This window comes from Oncorhynchus tshawytscha, linkage group LG21, assembly GCF_018296145.1.
Source record: "Oncorhynchus tshawytscha isolate Ot180627B linkage group LG21, Otsh_v2.0, whole genome shotgun sequence".
NCBI lineage: Eukaryota > Metazoa > Chordata > Actinopteri > Salmoniformes > Salmonidae > Oncorhynchus > Oncorhynchus tshawytscha.
In genome coordinates, this window is record NC_056449.1 from 39652248 (window position 1) to 39678747 (window position 26500).

Below are 26500 nucleotides of genomic sequence, written 5' to 3' on the forward strand. Positions count from 1 at the left end.
ATTCAGATGAAATCAAATTATTTTCCAAAAGCTTGGATTCATGTAGCAAATTAAATCATATACAATTATTCTCAGTTAGGAAAAGGCTGGTTTTTACTCAAGATTATATTCACACGACACCCAAATTACACCCTATGAGCCCTGGTTAAAAGTAGCACCCTCCAGAGTAGTGCAATGGTCTAAGGCACTGCATATCAGTGCTAGAGGTGTTACTACAGACCCGGTTCGATTCCAGGCTGTATCACAACCAGCTGTGTTTGGGAGTTCCATAGGGCAGCGCAAACGCATCCCAGCGGTGTCTGGGTTTGGCCGTCATCGTAAATAATTTGTTTTTAACCGACTTGCCTAGTTAAATTCTTATCTTGGCCAGGTCGCAGTTGCAAATGAGAACTTGTTCTCAACTGGCCTACCTGGTTAAATAAAGGTGAAATAAAAAAATAAATAAAAAATGTAAAAAAACTTAAGTATAAGGAATATGGTGCGACAGACCCACTGTATGCACAGAAGAATCCTAAGGTCGAGGTACGGGAGGCACTAGATGTTCAATTATTTATTTTTCACCACATTAAAAGGCTTTAATGTACGCAACCAATTATTTTATGGTCAGCAATTTAACCATTTATTCATTGTCCAGATTTCAGCTCCATGATTGCTATATCAAAAAAGAAAACAAATATGATTATTTCATACTGAATTAGCCTGGTCCCAGATCTGTTTGTGCTCTTACCAAATACATTGCTCATTGTTCAGCCAAACATGATAATGACAGACCTGGGATGGCACAAACAGACTGGTACTCTGGCTAGAATTGAAAGGAAATTCGGGCTTATAAAACAGGGTAGCTAGGTGATGGGATACAACAAGGCCACAAAACAGAAAATGGTCGAAATTTTGCAAAGTAAAACAAGTCATCTAGCATTATATATATTTTTTCTTTTTTTTTGGGGATTCCATCACCAAAACAAAAAAAATCCAGAAAATGGCATTGTGGAAAACATGTTTATTTGTCAACTCAAAACAACCGCTTCTGTTAGGACCATTGAGACACAATCCACTCCAACTGAAGATCAGTTTGAGAAGGTCCAAGCACAAGGTGTTTGAATGTCCTTTAGGTTAAGGTGTTGATGTATAGCGTCGGACGTATAGGGGTCATGGTGCCATCCTCCTCCACGCTGCTCACTTGAAGCACTTGCCCTGGCTAAAGGGTTTTCCCACGTGTTTGAACTCTCCCTCCCAAGCAAAGTACTCCTTGACCATGGTCTTGGTTTCGTCGCTGTCGGGGTCCAGTTTGCGCCAGGCGTACGACTCGTAATCAATCTGCCAGTCATCAGACAGCTACACAGGAGGGAGAAATTATAGGTGGTCAACTAAAAGCAATCATAGAATTCCCAACATTGGGACAGAAGAATGAACCTGTAGGGTCAATACATTCTTGGTGAGACTAAAACAAGATCAACAGAGTCACTCAATTGTATACAGTTGTAGCACATGGTTCTCCAAGAGCACGTTTTCAATTCAGAACTGCAGCGGTAATTCTCTCGGACACCCTTAGGCCCAGTTCTCCAGACACAGATCAACTTCAGTCCAGGACTAAAAAGCTTGGTCAAGGGAACATTTAAAATGTTTAATCCTGGTCTACATTTAATATATATGTCTGGGAAACCAGTCCCCAGTGTATCCCCAAGACTGTTCAGTCAACTTTATTATTCCACAGGGGGAAATAATGGACAAGAATTGTCTACTGAAATGACCTTCCACCCCAAAACAGCCCAAGGGGAATCAGAAACTCACAGTGAAAGCTAAGTCCTGTCCTCTGAAGATCCAGATTCCAGAAATGCTACTGTCGTTGTTCCCGCCGAACAGGATCACGCTGGCAAAGCCGTTCTTGCGGAGTTTGTCAAGTCGCTGGAACATTCCTGAAAGATGAAGCAGCTCTCAGTACCCCCGGACTTTCTCAGGTCCCCCCCGGACATTCTCAGCCCCCCGGACATTCTCAGGTCCCCCCACTCCAACATGCAATGCGGCGTGAAGAGTGAGATTAGCATGGCAGTTAAATTTTTACTATCGGGTCGTCCCTATGAACTGTTGACATAACTATCACTAACAGTACAATGTACATGGATACTTCTGAAATGATCAGCTGGAGTCTGATACGTGTGGAGCTACGACTGTTCTACATCTCACCCATGAGGTTGCAGCTCATCAAGGTTGTGGGGCCGTGGCTAGAGAGCCTACTACGGATGGCCGTGGCTAGAGAGCCTACTACGGATGGCCGTGGCTAGAGAGCCTACTACGGATGGCCGTGGCTAGAGAGCCTACTACGGATGGCCGTGGCTAGAGAGCCTACTACGGATGGCCGTGGCTAGAGAGCCTACTACGGATGGCCGTGGCTAGAGAGCCTACGGATGGCTGTGGTATGTATGGCCGTGGCTAGAGAACCTACGGATGGCTGTGGGTATAGAGCCTATGGATGGCTGTGGTAGCTATCTCACCCATGATGAGGTTGCAGCTCATGAAGGTCATGGTAAGCTCCTCTGGGAATTTGTACTCGCCGTACCAGATGGAGTAGCCCTCCTTGTCAAAGTGTTCCCAGAAGTGGGGCACGGCTACAGTCAGCGTGTCCTCGTTAGAGTACTTCCTCTTGAACTCGTCCATGACAAACGCACTGCAGGAAGAGGAATCAGGAGAACAGGGGGAGAGATTGTACACTCCCTAGTCACCTAATAACTCAAGAGGTTAAAATATATACAGTGCATTCGGAAAGTATTCAGACCCCGAAAACTTTTTCCACATTGTTATTTTACAGCCTTATTCTAAAATGGATGAATTAAATTCATGCGTTTCCTCATCTACACACAAACACATCCCATAATGACAAAGCGAAAAACGGTTTAAAATATTATTAGTAATGTCCTGCAGTAATATCCCACAGGGCTAACGGCAGTAAGTTTGAGGGTAAAGCGATGAGGCTTTTCCAACGACTAGAGCCCCCAGAGACGAGTCCGTCAGGATAGACCTCAGTACTAGAGCCCACCAGAGACGAGTCCGTCAGGATAGACCTCAGTACTAGAGCCCACAGAGACCGTCAGGACAGCCCCCAGTCCTCAAATGTGTTTGAAAGGTTAAAGTTTAGCTTTTTTTTTTTAAATGAACCAGAAAATCTATAGTTATTTCTGGTTGCTAAATCAAAGTTAGCTGGCTAACTCATTGATCCAGCTTTATAATATACCCACTTTGGGTCAATGAGTTAGCCAGCTAACTTTGATAAACAACCCAAAATAACTCTGGTTTATTAAGAAAACCTTTTTTTTTTTAGCAGGTTGTCTCATCTATTTTATGAGGGAGCCCTGCATCTACACACTTTATAAATACAACATAATACAAATGATTACAAAAAATACTCCAAATGTTTTAAATTGTTGAGTCAATTACACCATGACAAGCTCATCTTTACATTAAAAAAAAAACGTTATATCACAATATTTTAGGCAAGTTAGCTGGCTAACTCATTAATCCAGCTTCGCAAGTATAACCCTCAGGTCTGATGTATCTGGACATATGATGTACCTCTTTGGTAGGTGAGCGAAGGGGTCCTTTGTTTTGGGTTCTGAAGCCAGAGCTGCTTCACACTCGTCCATTTCCTCCTCGGCAGGGGCAGCTTCCTTCTCTTCCTTCTTCTTCTTATCCTTCTTCTCCTGAGGTTTGCCTGCCTCCTTTCCAGCCTTCTCTTTCTTGGGAGGGGTGTCTTTTTTGGGAGGGGTGTCTTTTTTGGGCTGCATGTCAGAGAACTTCTTGGCTGGAGTACCAATACATTTAATAAAAGACATTGAATAACAAATCCAGTGTAGTGGACTACACCGAGTGTTTCCCTGTGTTTGAATCTTTTAACATCAAAACAAAATGTCATTACCATTTGACCAAAATATTAGCATACATCAGTGCTTTAAGAGGGGGCGTACCGGCACCGCTCATAATATAGTAACTATTGTCCCAGGTCTTCAAGTCAGATTATTGTAGATTGGGTCTACTTTAACCTGTGCCAAAGTCCTGCGTTATTCTCCCAAGGATTAGATTTCACAACGAGGGGGATGCCTCTGTCATGATAGTACGGTCTTGGGTGGGTGACAAATTACATCATACAACTTTTCCGATCTTCTCCATGAAAACAAAACTCCCAATTACTTCTCATTTAGAAATATATCAAAATATGTAAAAATGAGCAAAAAAATAAATATTTTTCTTTCTTTCTATGAAGCATTGTATCATGGAACTAGAACAATATGTGGTAGAATCCTTTCTTCTACAGTTGGTCCTTACGATCAAACTGAGCCATCTTGTCGCAGAGCTTGACCTCTCCGAGCACGGTCTTGAACTGGGGCTGGTTGACGCAGGTCTGGAACCAACGGGTCACGTTGGGGAAAGGTTGGCGGAAGGAAGGCTCAAGGACCTACAGGAGGAGGAGAGGGACATTTAAAGCCACGAGGACAGCTCCAATAATCTAAACAAAAGATGCAGCATTTAGGCCAATGTCTCCCATACATTGGTCAAGTTTGTAGCTAGAGGTGATATGTGCAGTCATAAGGGTTCTGCCCCAAGGAATGACTAGAGAAATACTAACCCTAGGCTAAGTCATTAGACATCAAAGCCACATATAGGCCAGTTTCCCAGGTCCCAGATTAAGTCCAGTCCTGGATTCAAAACCCTTCCATGGTTTTTTCAATCTCCATTGAAAGTGTGTTTTAGGGTTACCCTGTCTCTGGTAAACCATCCTGAATGGAACACTGTTGTAGTCCATCACCATGGTTACCCTGTCTTTGGTAAACCATCCTGAATGGAACACTGTTGTAGTCCATCACCAGGGTTACCCCGTCTCTGGTAAACCATCCTGAATGGAACACAGTGTTGTAGTCCATCACCAGGGTTACCCAGTCTCTGGGAAACCCTAACGGGAACACTGTTGTAGTCCATCACCAGGGTTACCCCGTCTCTGGTAAACCATCCTGAATGGAACACTGTTGTAGTCCATCCCTATGGTTACCCAGTCTCTGGGAAACCCTAACGGGAACACTGTTGTAGTCCATCACTATGGTTACCCCGTCTCTGGGAAACCATCCTGAATGGAACACTGTGTTGTAGTCCATCACCAGGGTTACCCCGTCTCTGGGAAACCCTAACGGGAACACTTCCCTATAGAAGTGCACTTAACAGGGAGCCAATTTGAGACACAGTCTGTTTAAATGTAAAGGGTTCCCTGATTCAACAAGGCCATTCAGTAGAATGAGTGAGGAATGGACATGGAAACACCCACCTAGACAAAGTCAGAGGACATGAAACCCCCAGGTATTTGTTGTCATAACAGTAAAAAAAAGAAAAAAGAATATCAAACCTGTTTAAAGAGCCAGATCATGCTACAGGCCACGCTGATATCAGCTAGGCTGACTCGCTCTCCAACCAGGAAGGTCCTGGTGTTGAGGTGATGGTTGAGGACAGACAGAACCTTCTTCACCTCCTCCTTGGCCTGCTCTGTTGCCTGGGACACACACACACACACACACACACACAATGCATTACATTTACAATAAATACATTACATTGTGCAAGTCTAGAGGCTACAGGGTGAGAGACATGCCACAAAATTGAGCATTGAGCAGAGTAACCTTAAACCAGAACAGATAAGTTTGCTCCTAAGACACTTCATTTAGCATTGGTCACCTAAACAAATGTTAAAATTGTCATGCGACACATCCCAGATGATCGCTATAGTATGTGACCTAACATTATCTAGCTGTTGTGAGATACATTAATAACAGAAATACAGACTATGGGGTGTGAACGGTAAAAACCAAAATGCAAGATCACAGCGAGTCATCACAAAACATGTTTTGTGTTATAACCCAAATAGACGATAGGCTATGAAGGCCTGGAGAAAGTTTACATTAAATAATTGATATGGTAATTTAAATAAAACGAGAGGGGAAGAGGTGAACTTTAAAACTACTTCGGTAAATGTGTAGATAAGTATTATTAGTAATGTCCTGCACTAATATCCCACAGGGCTAACGGCAGTAGGTTTGAGGGTAAAGCTATGAGGCTTTTCCAACGACTAGAGCCCCCAGAGACGAGTCCGTCAGGACAGACCTCAGTACAAGAGCCCCCCAGAGACGAGTCCGTCAGGACAGACCTCAGTACAAGAGCCCCCCAGAGACGAGTCCGTCAGGACAGACCTCAGTACAAGAGCCCCCAGAGACGAGTCCGTCAGGACAGACCTCAGTACAAGAGCCCCCAGAGACGAGTCCGTCAGGACAGACCTCAGTACAAGAGCCCCCCAGAGACGAGTCCGTCAGGATAGACCTCAGCACTCAAGAGGTTTAACAAAACAAATACCATTTGTACCCAGTGGAATATTCCAGAAAGCAGGATTTCTGCAAACAGCTAGTCTGTCTTTTCTTAGCATGTTGTGGCGAAAATAAATGCGTATTAGACTAACGCTAAATCGCTAGTTAGCTAATAAATGTACTGAGTCAGAGCACACCTAGCTAGTCTATACAGCCTGATACCAGTGCGGCTGTAGGCTTATATTAGCATGTTTGTGCAACAGTATCTTCTAAATCAGGGAGAAATAGGCAAAAGCATGAATTTGTTAGCTAGAGTAAGTGGAAAAAATCCAAATGATTTGCTTCATAAACAATCTGAGTGGCTGGTAGATTAAAACCATGGTTGTGATATCTGATCGTCTACAGTGTAATTTCAATAAAGAGTAGCTGGAAAGCGCGTCGGTATACAGTGATAGCAGTACATACCTGCTTGTTGAACTGCATGATTCCCAAGGTAGGGAAAACCCACGTAGAGGCTGGAGGGATGATTTCAGCATCAGCAAAGCTTACCCACTGAAGCACCTGGGACTGGGTCTGGGGACTGCTGCCACGCAGGGCCTCATTGCTCACTGGAGGAGAAGACAGTACATACGATGAGAATGTTGGCACAGATCTTAACTTCTTACGGCTGCAGGGGCAGTATCGAGTAGCTTGGATGAAAGGTGCCCAGAGTAAACGGCCTTCTCCTCAGTCACTAATATATGCATATTATTATTAGCATTGGATAGAAAACTCTGAAGTTTCTAAAACTGTTTGAATGATGTCTGTGAGTATTACAGAACTCATATGGCTGGCAAAAACCTGAGAAGAAATCCAAACAGGAAGTGAGAAATCTGAGGTTGGTATATTTTATCTCCCTCCAGGTCATCTACAAGTCCCTGCTAGGTAAAGCTCCGCCTTATCTCAGTTCACTGGTCACGATGGCAACACCCATCCGTAGCACGCGCTCCAGCAGGTGTATCTCACTGATCATCCCTAAAGCCAACACCTCATTTGGCCGCCTTTCGTTCCAGTTCTCTGCTGCCTGTGACTGGAACGAATTGCAAAAATCGCTAAAGTTGGAGACTTATCTCCCTCAAACATCTGCTATCTGAGCAGCTAACCGATCGCTGCAGCTGTACATAGTCTATCGGTAAATAGCCCACCCATTTTTACCTACCTCATCCCCATACTGTTTTTATTTATTTACTTTTCTGCTCTTTTGCACACCAATATCTCTACCTGTACATGACCATCTGATAATTTATCACTCCAGTGTTATTAATCTGCAAAATTGTAATTATTCGCCTACCTCCTCATGCCTTTTGCACACAATGTATATAGACTCCCCCTTTTTTTTCTACTGTGTTATTGACTTGTTAATTGTTTACTCCATGTGTAACTCTGTTATCTGTTCACACTGCTATACTTTATCTTGGCCAGGTCGCAGTTGCAAATGAGAACTTGTTCTCAACTAGCCTACCTGGTTAAATAAAGGTTAAATAAAATTTAAAAAATCAATCCAGGCCCTAATGAATTCACATTGGGATATGAATGAAGTTGCACTTCCTAAGGCTTCCATTAGATGTCAACCGTCTTTAGAAACTTGAATGAGGCTTCTGTGTTGTGGGACTGAATAAGAGCTGAATGAGTCAGGTTACTGGCAGAGAGCCATTTCCTGGTCATGCGCATTCCCCATGATATTGCCCTGCGTTCCGTTGCTTCTCTAGACACAAAGGAATTCTCCGGTTGGAACTTTATTGAAGATTTATGATAAAAACACCCTAATGATTGATTCTGTACTTAGTTTGAAATGTTTCTTCGACCTGTAATATAACTTTTAGAAGATTTTGTCCGAAGTAATAACGCGAGCGTTTCGATATGTGTACCTAACGCTAACAAAAGTAGTTACTTGGACATAAATAACGGACATTATCGAACAAATCAAGCATTTATTGTGGAACTGCGATTCCTGGGAGTGCATTCTGATGAAGGGAATATTTCAATATCAAAGGGAATATTTATGTGATTTCTGGTTTCTGTTGACTCCATGGCGGCTTTCTGAGCGCCGTCTCAAGACTATTGCATGGTTTGCTTTTTCCGTAAAGTGTTTATTTTTATTTGACACAGCGGATGCATTAACTTCTTATGGCTGCAGGGGCAGTATTGAGAAGCTTGGATGAAAGGTGCCCATATCAAACAGACTGCTCCTCAGTCATAGTTGCTAATATTTGCATATTATTAGTAGTATTGGATAGAAAACACTGACGTTTCTAAAACTGTTTGATGTCTGCGAGTATAACAGAACTCATATTGGCAGGCAAAATTCTGAGTTGAAAACAGGAAGTCAGAAATCGGAGCTTGTATGTATTCACCAGTGTCCCCAATGAAATCCCCTTGAGATATGAATGTCGCACTGCCTAGGGGTTCCACTAGATGTAAACCATCAATAGAAATTATATTGAGGCTTCTATGTTGTTGTGGGAGTGAATGAGAGCAGAATATATCAGATGTCCATCAAGCAGCCATTTTGTGATCCTTTTTCCTCACGGTAGTCACTTGCGTTCCACGGCTCACGAAGACAAGAAGGAATACTCCGGTTGGAACTTTATTGAAGCTATATGTTAAAAACCTCCTAATGATTGATTCTGTACTTAGTTTGAAATGTTTCTTCTACCGGTAATATCACTTTTTGAAGTTTTTGTCCGATATAACGCAGACCAGAATTAGCATTTGGATATGTATACCAAACGCCTAACAAAAGAAGGTATTTGGACATAAATAATGGACATTTTCGAACAAAACAAATATTTATTGTGGACCTGTGATTCCTGGAGTGCTTTCTGATGTAGGTCATCAAAGGTAAGGGAATAGTTATCATGTAATTTCTTGTTTATGTTGACGCCATCTTTGCGGCTGTGGTGTTTTTCCTTCTGAGCACCGTCTCAGATTATTGCATGAGTTTCTTTTTCCGTAAAGTTTTTAAAAAATCTGACACAGCGGTTGCATTAAGGAGAGGTGTGTATATATACATACATATACATATATATACATATACATATATATACATATACATATACATATATATACATATATACATATACATACATACATACATATATATAATTCCATGTGTATAACTTGTATTATCATCTACATTTATGATGAGTATTTCTGTTGAATGATGTGGCTATGCAAAATCACTTGATGTTTTTGAACTAGTGAATCTAACGCGCCAATGTAAACTCAGATTTTTTTTATATAACTATGAACTTTATCAAACATGCATGTATTGTGTAACATGAAGTCCTATGAGTGTCATCTCATGAAGATAATTCAAGGTTAGTGATTAATTTTCTTTATTTCAGCTTTTTGTGAATGCTGTATTTTGCTGGAAAATGGCTGTTCTTATTGTAGTTTGGTGGAGACCTAACAATCGTTTGTAGTGCTTTCGCTGAAAAGCCCATTTGAAAATCGGACACTTGTGGGATTAACAACCAGAAAAGCTTTAAAATGATATAAGACACATGTATGTTTTAGGAATTTTAATTATGAGATCTGTGGTTTGAATTTGGCGCCCTCTATTTTCACTGGTAGTTTTCATATCGATCCCGGTATTGGGATTGCAGTTATAACAGGTTAAGGAGAAGTTTATCTAAAGTTCCATGCATAACACTTGAATTTATCAACATTTATGATGAGTATTTCTGTGAATTCATGTGACTCTCTGCAATATCACTGCATGTTTTGGAACTACTGAACGTAACACGACAATGTATAATAAGATTTTTGGGTACAAATATGAACTTTACCGAACAGAACATACATGTATTGTGTAACATGAAGTCCTATGAGTGTCATCTGATGAAGATCAAAGGTCAGTGATTAATTTTCTCTCTATTTCTGCTTTTTGTGACTCTCTTTGGCTGGAAAAATGGCTGTGTTTTTCTGTGAGTTGGTGGTGACTTAATCGTTTGTGGAGCTTTCGCTGTAAAGCATTTTTGAAATCAGACACTGTGGCTGGATTAACAAGAATTTCATTTTTAAAATGGTGCCTAATACTTGTATGTTTGAGAAATTTGATTTATGAGATTTCTGTTGATTTGAATTTGGTGCCCTGCAAATTCATTGGCTGTTGGCGAGGGGTTCCGCTAGCGGAGCGGGGTTCCGGCTAGTCCTAGACAGGTTAAGATGGGTAAGGGAATTGCTGTTATATGAAAATGTTCAGAGGATGTAACATCTAGCACTCTGATTCGGGTGATTCAATCCCTGATCCTATCACACGGAACCCAAACCGGCTGCTCGCGTGCACCATCGTGCATACATTTATTTTGTCCCCCCCACACCACACGCAATCAGAACACGCAGGATAAAATATCTAAACAAACTCTGAACCAATTACATTAATTTGGGAACAGGTCGAAAAGCATTAAACATTTATGGCAATTTAGCTTGCTAGCTAATTTGTCCTATTTAGCTAGCTTGCTGTTGCTAGCTAATTTGTCCTGGGATATAAACATTTAGTTGTTATTTTACCTGAAATGCACAAGGTCCTCTACTCCGACAATTAACCTACACATAAAAACGGTCAACCGAATTGTTTCTACTCATCTCTCCTCCTTCCCGGCGTTTTCATCTTTGAACTTATATGGTGATTGGCATCTAAACTTTCACAGTATTACTACACCGACTGGCAACACAGTTCGTCTTTCAATCACCCACCTCTGGGTGCACATTTGTTTTTTTTGCACTAGCACTAAACAGCTGATTTAAATAATCAATACTTGATGAGTTGGTTATTTGAATCAGCTGTGTAGTGCTAGGTCAAAAAACTAAACTTTCAAACAAGGGAAACCGCAGGACAGAGTTTAGAAACCCTGCTTTATTAGACACTACCGGAGAGGACAGGGCCTCAAACCACCTCAGTTCTCTACTAGACACTACCGGAGAGGACAGGGCCTCAAACCACCTCAGTTCTCTACTAGACACTACCGGAGAGGACAGGGCCTCAAACCACCTCAGTTCTCTACTAGACACTACCGGAGAGGACAGGGCCTCAAACCACCTCAGTTCTCTACTAGACACTACAGGCTCAGCCTCGATGACGGCCTGCATAAAAACTAGAGATTTATTTTTTATAAATCTCACATGGATTTTGTGTATGGATTTTTCATGATAGCAGATCTAGCTATGCATATTAGATGTTGATAATGAAGCCTCTGGTTTGATACTGGCTAAACAGGCTTGGGTCGAGTCCCAATTCTCCAAACCTTGTTAAATCCATGTGAGAAAGTGTGCAAATGTACACTGGAAGAAGGATGGAGAATGGGGCTGAAGACCAAGGTTCCATCCCCAGACATACACCCGATGCAGCCAATCAGGTTTAATGATTGACAGCTGATTAGAAGCATTCAGGTGACGAACTGGGGCCGTGGGAAACCAAACCCTGCATGAGGTCAGCTATCGAGTAGGACGAGGGTAACTGGCCACCCGTCTGCCTGGCGGCAGGTAGCCTAGTTAGAGCGTTGGGCCAGTAGCTGAAAGGTTGCTCGTTCAAATGCCCCGAGCTGACAAGGTAGAAATCTGTCCTTCTGCCCCTGAACAAGGCACTTAACCCACTGTTCCCCGGGAGGCCATCATTGTAACTACCGTATTGGACAATGTTCCCTCTAAGATGGGCGCTCAGAAGAAATCTCTGCCCCTCCCCCACCCACAGAGAAGCACATTTCCCTTTACTGTGGGAATTGTGATCGAATCAACACAATATTACTCACTTTCAATCCAACATACCGAAACAAAACTGCAAGACTTCGTACGCAAAGCTTATTATGCAATAGATTTGGGTTGTAGGCATAACGAATCGGATTCTATTGAACGACTAAGCCCGTACTCTACAGACCGGTGCACCATAACCAATCAGAGCTGCAGTAGGCCTATATGCAAATAGACCACTGCCATATATCGATCTGTGTCATTTACTTAGAACTGGACTGTGTTCACAGCATGAGCAGTTGTGAGTAGATGCGCTTGTTTTGAGATCAAAGGAAGAGCTGCATGTAGCCACATAAACATTTTGTTCATATACTTTGCTACTTTGAGTTGTTAGCCCAGTTATAGATAATTTGTAGTCAGCAATAGGGGAGTGGTTGCTTCCAGCAAGACAAAACGTGTGCATTTCTAGCCATCTTTGAAAAGCGAGTAAGGTAAAGAGCTTTTTCTTTTGCCTCAAAGTGGAAGTGATTTAATTTGAGACAGGCTTGAATATGCCAAGTAGCCAATAGGCAGAGAGTAGCATAGATTCTGATTCTCTATAATAATGGTATGGGAATAATGCATTTTTGTTTCTTGCATCAACCACCACAATATATTGTAGTCACCCCCTTGTCTGAAGGATAAGTGGATAATCAGGTTAATGTCAAGCTCTGCGTGGTTTTTTTTCCTCTTCAAAAGTCTCATGGAATGTAGGGCTACATTGAACACCACACATTGGCTGCTACTGTTTGCTGGATGATAGAACAGCTAGTTCCATGTTAAAATGTTATGGGACGCATGGCCACTAACTCAAAGCTGGTACAGCCTCAGTGTTCACAGTAAACGCACGCCGGAAGTTGAACAGAATTTTCACAACGTTCCAAGTTTGCGCCCAGCAGACCTGACTATTGAGCGAACATTGCCCTATGGCCCCTGGGTCAACAGTGGTGCACTGCCCTATGCCCCTGGGTCAACGGTAGTGCACTGCCCTATGGCCCCTGGGTCAACAGTAGTGCACTATATAAAGGACAGGGTTCCATCTGTCTACTCCAGATGCAGAATAAGACAGGACGTGAAACAGACTTACGGTAGTGAGCAATGGGACGTGAAACAGACTTACGGTAGTGAGCAATGGGACGTGAAACAGACTTACGGTAGTGAGCAATGGGACGTGAAACAGACTTACGGTAGTGAGCAATGGGACGTGAAACAGACTTACGGTAGTGAGCAATGGGACGTGAAACAGACTTACGGTAGTGAGCAATGGGACGTGAAACAGACTTACGGTAGTGAGCAATGGGGACGTGAAACAGACTTACAGTAGTGAGCAATGGGACGTGAAACAGACTTACGGTAGTGAGCAATGGGATCGTGAAACAGACTTACGGTAGTGAGCAATGGGACGTGAAACAGACTTACGGTAGTGAGCAATGGGACGTGAAACAGACTTACGGTAGTGAGCAATGGGACGTGAAACAGACTTACGGTAGTGAGCAATGGGACGTGAAACAGACTTACAGTAGTGAGCAATGGGACGTGAAACAGACTTACGGTAGTGAGCAATGGGACGTGAAACAGACTTACGGTAGTGAGCAATGGGACGTGAAACAGACTTACAGTAGTGAGCAATGGGACGTGAAACAGACTTACAGTAGTGAGCAATGGGACGTGAAACAGACTTACAGTAGTGAGCAATGGGACGTGAAACAGACTTACGGTAGTGAGCAATGGGACGTGAAACAGACTTACGGTAGTGAGCAATGGGACGTGAAACAGACTTACAGTAGTGAGCAATGGGACGTGAAACAGACTTACAGTAGTGAGCAATGGCGTTACTCTCGAAAAGACAGAAGCCGTCATCGCCCTGAAAAGCTGGAACCTGGCGAGGGGGAACAGTTAAAAAAAAGGAAAACAGAGTCAGTCATTTATTTGATTAGTTGGGAGTCCATTTTCAACACCTGTCCCTAAATGGGTGACACCAACCAATAGCAAATGTTTACGTCTGATGCTCAGGGTTAAAAAGCTCAATAAAAAAAACTTCATGATTATTTCAGGTGAAGAAATTCAAAACATCATTGCATCATACAAACTATTTTTGGGGGGGAATATAGCGCTGCTAACACAGACAATAATACAACATCTTATCATCCAAGTTCAAGGATATGTACAAGGTAAACCATGTTAGTATCCCAAGTGGCACCCTATTCCCTATATAAGACCCTGGTCAAAAGTAGTGCACTACATAGGGAATAGGGTGCCATTTCAGATGGATCACATTACAAAATGAATACAGAAACTGACCTTGCCCAAGGGGAAGTTGTTGAGGAAGGCGGGGGTACGGTTCGTCTGCCCGAAGGTGAAGGCGGGGGCGCTGCTGGCCACCTTAAGAAAGACGAGATGATACTTTATTCATCCCAAGAGAAATTAGGCTGCGTTTACTCAGGCAGCCCAATTCTTATCTTTTGCCCAATAGAGCTGATCGGTCAAATTACAAATTGGTGGCAAATGATCAGAATTGGGCTGCTTGTGTAAACAGAGCTACGTTGTCATCGTTACAGCCAGTAAAACCAATATAAACACAAACATTTAAAAACAAATCACTGGGCAATAATAAATAAATAAATATGATAAACATGTAGTACCTTGAGGCGTGCACCGCTATACTGGGCTGCAATCTGAGCCTTGAAGGCTCTCCAGTTCTCTGGATACGTGTACAGAGTCTACGGAAGGGAGAAGAGGGAACAATCACAACTACATTAAATGGAGAGGAAAACCCTGTACACAGTCGTGCTTTCTAGATCCAGGTGGTGGTTTAGGCAGGAACAACAAGTAGAAACACCAGTAGCTACATAACTAGTTGTTTCTAACAATAGGCTTCTGCAGAGTGTTCAACCAAAAACACCTTTTGACCAATGGGTTAAATTATGTTATTAATATGTTAACTTATTGGAGTTTTTACCCTTGTAGGATGACCAAAATTAGGGTGACTTAATCAATTGAGGCCAGAGAAAAAAAAAATTCACTGGTAAAAAATAAATCTGGAAAAAAGCATTGCGTCAGCTATAGGCTGGATGCTGTGAGAAAATGAAGGCTAACTGACGGGCTCTTCCTTGAACTCATCTTCTTGAATCCGGCGGATATAAAACATAGGACAGATATAATTTTTAGACATGACACGCATAGTTTATTTATTTTACCTTTATTTAACTAGGCAAGTCAGTTTAGAACAAATTCTTATTTTCAATGAAGGCCTAGGAACAGTGGGTTAACTGTCTGTTCAGGGGCAGAACGAGATTTGTACCTCGTCAGCTTGGGGATTCGAATTTGCAACCTTTCGATTACTAGGCCAACGCTCTTACCACTAGGCTACCCTGCCGCCCCAAGTTAAATAAAAAGTCAAATAAATGTCAAAATGTAGTATTTTAATAATTTATCATATGCCTTTCATATCAATGCCAAATTCCTGTTCTTTTTCAACGATTTCTCACAAAAACAAGCCTATCTCTGTAAAATGTCAGCGGAGCACTGAGCGTACAGCAAGCTTTTTATTTTCATAGCTTTTTACATTGAATTCAGCCCGTGTCATGTTCATTTAGTGACCTGAGGAAACAACTTTGCAGACGTTAAACATGTAAAATCCTCGAGACAGTGTGAGAAAGCAGCGCCACTGTGATTATTAACGATTGTATTAGGTTACCAAAATCTACTTTTTTGATATAATGTTGATGTGTTAAGAGGAAAAATCGCACTCAAAGATTAAGAACATGAATAATTATATTTGTCTTGGTAAAATGTATTTTATAACACAAGGAAGTGAAATTTAATGAAATCTTGTTTTCAACCACTTGGGGCAGTGTGTAGACACCCTACAGTATGGGACAGTTTCCCCAGCCAGATAAAAAAAAGCTTAGTCCTACTTAGGGCTGTTACTGTCACCGGTCAGTCACGAGTCATGACTGCAGTCAAATACCAAATTTGAGGAAGATCATTTTCACCATAAAAAATAAAAAAACTTTATAATAAAGCACTAAAAGGCATCATCAAATGTATTGCATTTTGGAAAATGTGCACTTATAGCCTACTGTCCTGTGCTCATTGCTGCGCTTATAATGTGACGAAATAGCTTAAATAGTTTACCAACATTTTAAGCTAATGCTACTTCCTTATGTTGTGCCCTGCGTTTAGCCAGTGGTAAACAGACTGCTGCAGCCCGATTGGCTAAACGCAACATCCGAGACTTGCATCCCTCGATATGAGTCACTTTATGGATGTTTTAAGTGCTAACCACGAGGGATAGGGATGTATAGCCAGCTGTATAAACTAACTTCGGACGGTAAGATGAAACGACTGAATATCGCCATCTGTCAGGCTTTGGGCTAGCCTAGAAGCTGATTGCTGGTAAAAAAAAACACAAAAAAACATTTTAATAATACAGAAGAATGTCAGTAAAACAGCTTAAAACATTTGTAATATATATATATATATATATATCTCACAACAAGCAACACAATTAGCCCCTTGGTGTTGGGAATGTACAGGATATGCCCATTGTTACAACCAGTGCAGGCAGAGGTTACACCCCTTTAAATCTCACTTCCTTGCATTGGCAACTGAGCTTGCTAAAGTCAAAGTTATGCCAAGTCATTAGGGCACATCACTTGCGGATCACAAAGATACTTTGGCAACCATAATTAATATCCTGTATTGGTAGTGGCCTACCCCTAAAGTTGACCACAATCCTATCCAAACAGCAAGCGAACTAGTTAGTTTGATACCTACTGTTACCTAGTACCACCTACTTTCCATTAAGTACCTAGCTATTTAGCTAAGTAGCCACAAGTATGCTCCCCATAGACTCCGGATGGCAATGTATGGATACTTTGCAAATAAAAACTGTAAATAAGCCATGACACACAAGGTACAAAATCGACAACAAGTAATTTCATTCATTAATCGTCACGGACTCTGAAGAACCCAACGTGGCACAAGGTACGGAAAGAGGCGTCATTTTACCATCGCAAATGCTATTATGCTGCATCGTCAATGAATACTTTATGAGGGGTTAAAAAATAAAATAGACATAGCAATGAAGTTTAAAGTGGCTAAATGTGTCAGGAATAATAAAGGTAATGGATAAGTAGACGGATGGGGAAGATTTTGTACAGATGGTTGCTGAAAAGCAAATAACAATTAAGTGACAAGGCATCTCTCCATCTTACTCACCCCTGCCGCCATCTTTAGGACGAGAGAAAGGAAGACTCAGGTCGCGCACCAGTGACGTATTTACTGCCTGTTGGGGCGCGTCGCTGAAATCAAACGTTGACTGAAAATGCTGAAAATAAATGGGCATTTCTGCCCCCAAAAAAGACAACATGAGCTGTGTTTTAATACCCATACTATTATACGATATACTTGAGTATATACTATTGGTATACTATTTGTTCATTTGAGTATACGGTAAGCGAACACTGTACTAGCGCTTCGCCTGTCTGCCGGAAGTTGACGCTGTTGCTATGCAACCACTTGCGAGTTTGTTAGCTTAACATGCTGACCAGATCAGACACGTCGCTTGCGCGAGCGTCGCAAAATAAATTTAGAAATCCATGTTATTCAATTATTGCACCCACACTGCTCGTGCGCGCCGAGCCCATATATACGAAAGTTGCATTTGCCATTTATTACCTAGCTAATAAAAAAATACATAGTATACAATCGGTGACTCATTGTTATATTTATCCTGATACCAGACTCGAATTTACGCAACTCTAACAGTTGTACGTAAGGATAGCTTAGATAACAAATTGTCAGTCAAAATAACGTGTAATGTAACTTATTTGAAAAGTTATTACATTGCTCGAACATGTTGTTAACATTTGTCATAATTAGTTAGAGCAATGAATTTGTATCGGATCTCGTCAGACTCCGGCTGCATATTTTCTGCCATTTTCTTCAAAAACTGAAAACGCAGTGAAGCCTTACCCATTTGATGTAGAATTGCATTATGGGCCCAAAAATAATTTAATACAAGTGGGGATGATTTTGCGTTACAACAGTAAAATGTAATGTATTTTTCGAAGTTGGTTTCAAAGAATTTCCATTGATTGAATGTGATGGATAGGTCTGTATCCCATTTGTTATTTGTGTGTATTTTAAAAAGCACAACGCATACGAAATGAAGCAGACCTCAATGCAAAACATATTTTACAAAACATTCAATGAAGACAAGGTCAACATTACCAAAAAAAATAAACATTTATTTCCAGTTCAAGTTGTAGAAATACAATAAACAACAGCAACTGGAAGGGTAACTCAGCAACGATACAGCAACATAACCACCTGCTTATCAACAGGCTCTCAAATCAAATCTTATTTGTCACATACACATGGTTAGCAGATGTTAATGCGAGTGTAGCGAAATGCTTGTGCTTCTAGTTCCGACTCTGTGTGGTTTCAATAGTATGTATTCGTACGGTGTCCCAACTTAGTACAGGATTTGTAGCAATACCACATTATCAACCTAGAAAAATGACAGTACTATATTGTTGAGGCATTTACATACAATATGAGAGATGTATGTTGATACATCAGCATAGCACTGCAGGGACATCAGCTGACAAGACCTGAGAAGAGAAAGAGAGAGAAAAAAACAAGATTTGCAGATCAATTCAATCTTTAACAAATTTTTCGTAGAGCTCCGAGACAGGATTCTGTCGAGGCACCGAGCTGGGGAAGGGTACCAAAAAAATGAAAGTGGCCTCTTTCATTCATAAATGGAAGAAGTTTGTAACCACCAAAGACTCTTCCTAAAAAAAAGAAGACTAATAAAAGTGAAAACAACGTACCCAGGTAATCGTCCATGAGGGATCCAATAGCGAACTGAAAAAGAGGAAAGCAAATATTCAATATTGCAACTTACAGGGCTCTTTACGGGGATGAGACTATGGAAATATTTCATACTTTAGATAGTGCGCGGTGGCTTGCAATCTGTGAGGATATACTGGGCCTTCAGAAAGTATTCAGACACCTTGACTTTTTCACATTTTGTTACGTTACAGCCTTATTCTATGATTGTTTACATTGATGAGGGGGAAAACAAATCTACACACAATACCTTATAATGGTGAAACAAAAATAGGTTTTTAGAACTTTTGCTAATTTATAAAAATAAAAAACAGGATATCACATTCAAATAAATTATTCAGACCCTTTACTCAGGACTTTATTGAAGCACCTTTAGCAGCAATTACAGCCTTGAGTCTTCTTGGGTATGATGCTAAAAGCTTGGGAAACCTGTACTTGGGTAGTTTCTCCCATTGTTCTCTGCAGATCCTCTCAAGCTCTGTCAGGTTGGATGGGGAGCGTTGCTGCACAGCTATTTTCAGGTGTCTCCAGAGATGTTCGTCGGGTTCAAGTCCGGGCTCTGGCTGGGCCAATCAAGGACATTCAGAGATGTGTCCCAAAGCCACCCATGCATTGTCTTAGCTGTGTGCTTAGGGCCGTTGTTCTGGAGCAGGTTTTCATCAAGGATCTCTGTACTTTGCTCCGTTCATCTTTCCTTTGATCCTGACTAGTCTCCCAGTCTCATAATCTCCTGAAAAACATCTCCACAACGTGATGCTGCCACCACTATGCTTCCCCATATGGATGGTGCCAGGTTTCCTCCAGACGTGACGCTTGGCATTCAGGCCAATCTTGGTTTCATCAGACCAGAGAATCTTGTTTCGCATGGTCCGAGAGTCCTTCATGTGCCTTTTGGCAAACTCGTGCTCTCAAGCGTGCTCTCATGTGTCTTTTACTTAGACGTCGCTTCCGTCTGGCCACTCTACCATAAAGGCCTGACTAGTGGAGTGCTGCAGAGATGGTTGTCCTTCTGGAAGGTTCTCCCATCTCCACAGAGGAACTCTAGAGCTCTGTCAGAGTAAGCATCGGGTTCTTGGTCACCTCCCTGACCAAGGCCCTTCTCCACCCGATTGCTCCGTTTGGCCGGGTGCTCAGCTCTCGGAAGAGTCTTGGTGGTTACAAACTTCTTCCATTTATGAATGAAAGAGGCCACTTTCATTTTTTGGTACCCTTCCCCAGCTCGTGCCTCGACAGAATCCGGTCTCGGAGCTCTACGAAAATTTGTTTGACCTCATGGCTTGGTTTTTCCTCTGACATGCACTGTCAACTGTGGGACCTTATATAGACAGGTGTGTGCCTTTCCAAAACATGTCCAATCAATTGTATTTACCAGAAGTGGACTCCAATCAAGTTGTAGAAACTTTTCAAGGATGATCATTGAAAACAAGATGCATTCGAGCTCAATTTTGAGTCTCATAGGGCAAAGGGTCTGAATACTTCTGTTTTTTTGTATAAATTAGTAAACATTTCTAAAAACCTGTTTTCGCTTTGTTATTTTAGGGTATTGTGTGTAGATTGCTGATTTTTTTTTAAATGTATTTCATCCATTTTTAGAATAAGGCTGTAACGTAACAAAATGTAGAAAAGGTCAAGGGGTCTGAATACTTTCTGAATCCATTGTATAGGTCTGTCAGGTAGCATCCTTAGTTGATGGGGATTTGACAGCATACTCACAATGTCGTTTTTATCCACTCTTGTTCCCACGATCTTTAACCGAATCTCATCATCCTGTTGGATTACAATGTCCTAATGTGGAGAAGACAGAATCCTTAATAAGAGGACATGTATCCAAGAGTTGTGTTTACTAAATATTCAGTTAGTAAAATGACAACCAAACCACCACTATTTAGTAAAGAACAAGTTTTAGATCTCACCTCATCAGTGGTCTTATAACAGGGAGGATTTGAGTTGGGGTCAAACTCCATCTCTGAGGGAATGGACTACAGAAACAGTAAGTAACCACATTGACATTTATTAAAGAGTTCCTGAATAAAACCATTCAACAACTAAAAGGAGACATGTCCATGTGGACCTACGTGACGAGAGATGAAACAGGACATGGGGCCGATCTCTGTGAACAGTCCAACCTGAAAAGAACAGGACATCTTAAATTATTTTAAATTTCACCATGAAAACAATATGATCTGTTATTATCAATCCTTATTTCAGATGGTATTGAGATCAAAGAAGATTTGGTTGGGTCCCAAATTGCACCCTATTGACTCTGGTCAAAAGTAGTGCACTACCCTATTGACTGGTCAAAAGTAGTGCACTACCCTATTGATTCTGGTCAAAAGTAGTGCACTACCCTATTGACTCTGGTCAAAAGTAGTGCACTATAAAGGGAATAGGGTGTTATTGTTCCAACACAGTCTGAGGAGCTAACTCTTTTGCATAATGCTACTGATGGTTAAACTGTCCCATTGTTTCAGAGTGCTCCACTTCAAATATCAACTTATGGACGCTCAAGACGATCTATCCCCCATCCTTTCCGTCATGGCAGACGCCCAGAAATATGTCTACATCTCAGTCATAGAATATCTTCCAACGTCCCAGGTCACTGAGCCACTCAGGTGTCTGTCAGCACTCCATGTTTTCAGGGCAACCTCTCAGATTGTTTTCATATGCAATATTTTTTTTTTTTACATTTGTACATAATCTTTTGTACCTAGAACAATGAATTTGGCCCACAGATTATTTTATTTGCCCCCCCCAAAAAAATAATTCATTGTTGGGGATAAAAGACCGTAAAAACACCAGCAAATTAGCTCTGATTTAAATTTTGGAAATATATTCCAAAGTATTCCCATGCATAGTAGAGAGATATGCGATTGTATAGAAATGGTAGGTTTGAAGGTTTGAAATAATGTTTTAGTCAAATATTATATCTGTTTGGGCTTCAATACGGTCAATTTGCAGGCAACAAATTACTTGTAATATTTCTTAAATCGTCCAGCGGCTGAATCTAGTTGATGACCCCTGACATTAGGGAATAGAATTCCATTTGGGAGGGAGCCCTTGTTTTGTTTCCTTACTTTGTTGACCTGGGTAACCACGGCATCTACCACCTCGCCTTTGAATGGACGGAAGACAATAGCCTTGTACTTGACGGGGTAAAGCACAAATCCCCTGCCTGGTTGGATGACACCTGCACCAATGTTGTCAATGGTGGTCACCGCAATGACGAATCCATATCTGAAACAGTGAATTACTGAGTCAATAACTGAACAAGCATATCAACGTGTTACTGGTCAAAACAACCTACCCAGTGTTGTGGAAGTGTGCAAACTGTAAAGACAATTCTCTTGTCTACGTTGAAATGTAGCCTGGAGTCCAAACTGAATATGACCTTGTTTCACTACACTGAGCAATACTGAGTGTGGGTTCCAGGTTAATGAAAGGGAAGCTTCCCAGGCTCAATACTACTCACTTTCCTGTGCATGTTCCCTCCACTTCTGTGAAGAGCTTCTGTTTCACAGTGTTCAGGAGATTGGGACCAAAGTACCGAGGGTGGAGCAGGATCTCATGCTCCAGGGAAATCTGTGAATAATCATATATATATATATATATAGTACCAGTCAAAAGTATATAAACACACCTATTCATTCAATAGTTTTCTTTATTTTTACTATTTTATACATTGTAGAATAATAGTGAAGACAAGAAGCTTGTTGAGAGAATGCCGAGAGTGGGCAAAGCTGTCATCAAGGCAAAGGGTGGCTACTTTGAAGAATCTCAAATCAAAAATATATTTTGGTTTGTGTAACACTTACTTGGTTACTACATGATTCCATATGTGTTATTTCATAGTTTTGATGTCTTCACTATATTCGACAATGTATAAAATAGTCAAAATAACGAAAAACCCTTGAATGAGTAGATGTCCAAACTTGATAGGTACAGTATATATAGTTAGTGTACAGTTTGTTTTTACAGTGGGTAACTTAGTACTGAACAAGTCATACTGTTTATAGCTAAGAATGACAGCAGTTACTTTCATTGAGTCTAAGGGTGTTTTCACATATGTAGTCCTCTTTAAAGTGAACTCTGGGGTAAAAAAAAAAAAAAAAAGCTAAAGAACTCAGGTATCTGTGTATTCACACTGCCCTTGCATTTGAATAAGGACTCAACTCTTTTGCCAGTTCACTTCACCTATTTTGTGGACAGAGTCCCCTTTGCTTTCACATTGCTATGTTTAAGAAAGGAAACAATATCTTTTTCCCAACATTCACTCTGGGTTTTTACAAAGTGCAGGACAAGCCATTCAATCAGAATGTGTTATCCGACTGCTACTATTAGATATCATTCTAAATAAAAATCTCTTCTTTTGTGAATCCAGTGTGAGGAATCGTGGCAGAGGTTAACGGTGTTGTTGCAGCAGTCTAGTGTGTGTTGCGGGAATAAAGACAAGCGAACATTGGGGAGCTTTAAAAACGGGAACCGGACCTCTCGAGATGGCCTCAATTCGGTTCGCTTAGGGGGGCTCTTTGGAGGGGTCCGAGTTCCTTTGGTGTGTATCACACAGCACACACAAAAAACACATGGAGTTCACAAACATTGGCTGAAAGGGTCCATGTGTGAAAACACCCTAAAGTAACATGTAGCTTTCTTAAACTATCATCGCCAGACATGTATCAAACAGTTAAATATGTTATTATGGAACGTTTATGTTTTCATTTTGGTAATAGTTAACAGAGCAGTTAGCTAGCCAACCGGCTAACAAAGCTAGCGATAGCATAGTTAGCCATGGGTGTTATCGTCACAAGATCATACAAATCGAACATCTTACATGATAAAACATGATTTCCCGCTGACGCCTACTTGATTGTAGCCTTCTGTTTAATTTATCAACAAGTAATGGTTATCTTTCCTAAATTATTATTTAAGTCCAGCGGCACATCACAGGAAGACGGTAATGTTTGACTTCTGGAAAAAGTTTTACTTCCGGAGCATTAGAGTCACAGCTTTTTGGTCCAATTATGATTCAAGACAAGGATTCGTGGGTTTAAAAATAAATTTAAAAAATTCATTTTAAGAACAAGAATGAAGTTGAAATGTCTTAGGTTTTAAAAAGAAGCAACAGATGACATAAGACAAAAATGCATCCGACATGACACTGACAGGCCATCAGGCTTTTCCCATATAGACAACCCATGCCTTGATTCACGGAGTGTCAGTCAGTCAAAGCAAAAGTAATTGATCAAAAACAGAACTTCAAGATTCATTCAATATTGACACTTCCATTGAGAAGCAAAAAAGTTACAGAAAATAACTCAAGTAGAAAATATGTGTACACCAACAAATTCAAATATATATACAGTAAAATGCTGAGTGTAACAACATAATTATGAAATGAGCAGTTGATTGTAAGCAATCAATGCAATGTAAGCGCTTGTGATAGGCAGCATACTGAGGACCAGTGGAAGTATATGCCAAAACAATTATCTAAGACTAATATGGGAATATGTCCCAAATGGCACCCACCCTATTCCCTACATAGTGCACTATTTTCTCAGTTAAAAAATAGTGCACTATATATGGAGTATGGTCCGATTTGGGTCGCACACAATGGATCATCACCGTTAGCATCATCTACCACAGTGTTTGACATTGTCATTGGAAAGGGATTGGGGGTATTGAGATGTTCAGTCCCTTAAAGAAGACTTCCTGTAGCCGAGTCTGTTAACTCCTCTAGCTCTCTCTCTGCCACCACATATCCAGTCTGGTTCACCACCAGCCCAACATCTGTTAACTCCTCTGGCTCTCTCTCTGCCACCACAGAACCAGTCTGGTTCACCACCAGCCCAACATCTGTTAACTCCTCTGGCTCTCTCTGTGAGTCCTAGGTCAGTATTCTCCTACCTGTGCAGCACTAGGCTCTGTGGGTCCCAGGTCAGTATTCTCCTACCTGTACAGCACTAGGCTCTGTGAGTCCCAGGTCAGTGTCTCGGAGGGTGAAGTAGAAAGCAGCTATGTCCACAGAGCTGTTGGCGCTGATCAGTAGGTTAGTCCATGTATCAGAGATGATTTGCATGGATGAGGAATGCGGTGGGTAAAATAGGCCTTCACGGATGCTCTCCACCAGGCTCACACTGATTAGAGAGAAGACCAAAACATTTAGCAATTCAATTCAAAATGTATTTGTAAACAGTATACAATTCAATTCAAAATGTATTTGTAAACAGTATACAATTAAATTCAAACTGTATTTGTAAACTGTATACAATTCAAACTGTGTTTGTAAACAGTATACAATTCAATTCAAACTGGATTTGTAAACTGTATACAATTCAATTCAAACTGGATTTGTAAACAGTATACAATTCAATTCTATTAGAGCTACAGCAGTGCTCCAGACACAAGCCTTTTTTTGCACTAATTGTCTTGCACTGAGTATGCACACACACTTTCATACTCACCACATACGCTGTTGCCTCGTCACTGTACCCATACCTATAGGTACAGTTCATAGCTACCTCAAATGCCCCTTACCCCTATACATCAAGCAGAAGATCCCTGCCAAGTACATGGTGACAGACAGAGTCGTCTATATACAGCACATTTGGAAAGCATTCAGGATCCACATGTTGTTACATTACAGCCTTATTCTAAAATGGTTTAAATCGTTCCCCCCCTCATCAATCTACACACAATAACTCATTTTGTTACATTACAGCCTTATTCTAAAATGGATTAAATTGTCCCCCCCCGCCCCTTCATCAATCTACACACAATACCCCATAATGACAAAGCAAAAACTGGTTTAGAATTTTTTTTGCAAATGTATTAAAAAAACCTGAAATATCACATTTACAGAGATGTAAATGTACTTAAACCCGATCGAATTGACTAGTCTTGTGTTGGATCCGAGCTTTGACTGCTGCTGGTGGTGGTTGAGTGGGGTTGTTTTGTGAAAAGCAGAAATTCGAGAGGCATATTGTTTCCCAGTTTTGCTTGAATCTTCTTTCTTGTCCTCTTTCTTCTCAGAGTCTTCCTCTTGGTCTAAAGCCGGTTCAACATTACAGTCCAATTCTTAGCTCCCTGTTTACAAATCATTTCCCAGAGTCAGGAATGGAGATAATGTCCAGAAATTATCAGTTTAAAATAGAAAGAAGACAACTCATCTTAGGTTGCACGGTGTATGTGAATAATTAAGATATCATAGATAATAAAAAAGTGACAGGGACAAGCGCAGTGGTAAAGTCTTTCCATTTCAAATGAATAATTTCAGCGTCCTATCTACAGTTTCATCAATGCAAAGTAGCAGAAAGCAAATGATCAATACATCCCAAAAGACGATTGATGATTTCATTTGATGTGAGGAGTAAATCATACAGGACAAGGCCAACGTTTAAAAAGTGTCTTCGCCACAGTTTCTTTAATGCGAACAGTAATAAAATAACGTTAATCAAGAGAACATCATAGAGCTGTAAATGCTTTCATTTCCTGTAAGCAATAGGCTAAATTATACAGGGCAAGGCCAATGTGTGTCTATG

At 41.0% G+C, this 26500-nt stretch overlaps 2 protein-coding genes and 1 non-coding gene across 3 annotated transcripts; all 3 read right to left on the bottom strand.

Moving 5' to 3' along the window:
- Positions 1-537: 537 nt before the first annotated feature.
- On the bottom strand, positions 538-17382 carry LOC112221280 (elongation factor 1-gamma). The gene is made up of 11 exons (XM_024383452.2): positions 17328-17382; positions 14747-14824; positions 14406-14486; positions 13920-13983; positions 6801-6943; positions 5387-5530; positions 4318-4447; positions 3568-3796; positions 2493-2665; positions 1792-1916; positions 538-1335 (listed from the first exon to the last, which is right to left on the bottom strand). Exons 1-11 carry the CDS (start codon positions 17337-17339, stop codon positions 1177-1179), a joined length of 1338 nt encoding a protein of 445 aa, XP_024239220.2. The 5' UTR covers positions 17340-17382; the 3' UTR covers positions 538-1176.
- On the bottom strand, positions 14109-14185 carry LOC112221297. The gene has a single exon (XR_002949006.1). It is a non-coding gene; the product is annotated as a small nucleolar RNA SNORD36 (small nucleolar RNA).
- Positions 17383-18333: 951 nt separating the features above from the next.
- LOC112221281 (DNA-directed RNA polymerase II subunit RPB7) lies at positions 18334-23952 on the bottom strand. Its single transcript, XM_024383453.2, has 8 exons — positions 23794-23952; positions 22435-22544; positions 22040-22199; positions 21041-21091; positions 20879-20944; positions 20679-20750; positions 18947-18980; positions 18334-18724 (listed from the first exon to the last, which is right to left on the bottom strand). Exons 1-8 carry the CDS (start codon positions 23803-23805, stop codon positions 18711-18713), a joined length of 519 nt encoding a protein of 172 aa, XP_024239221.1. The 5' UTR covers positions 23806-23952; the 3' UTR covers positions 18334-18710.
- Between the last annotated feature and the right edge of the window lie 2548 nt (positions 23953-26500).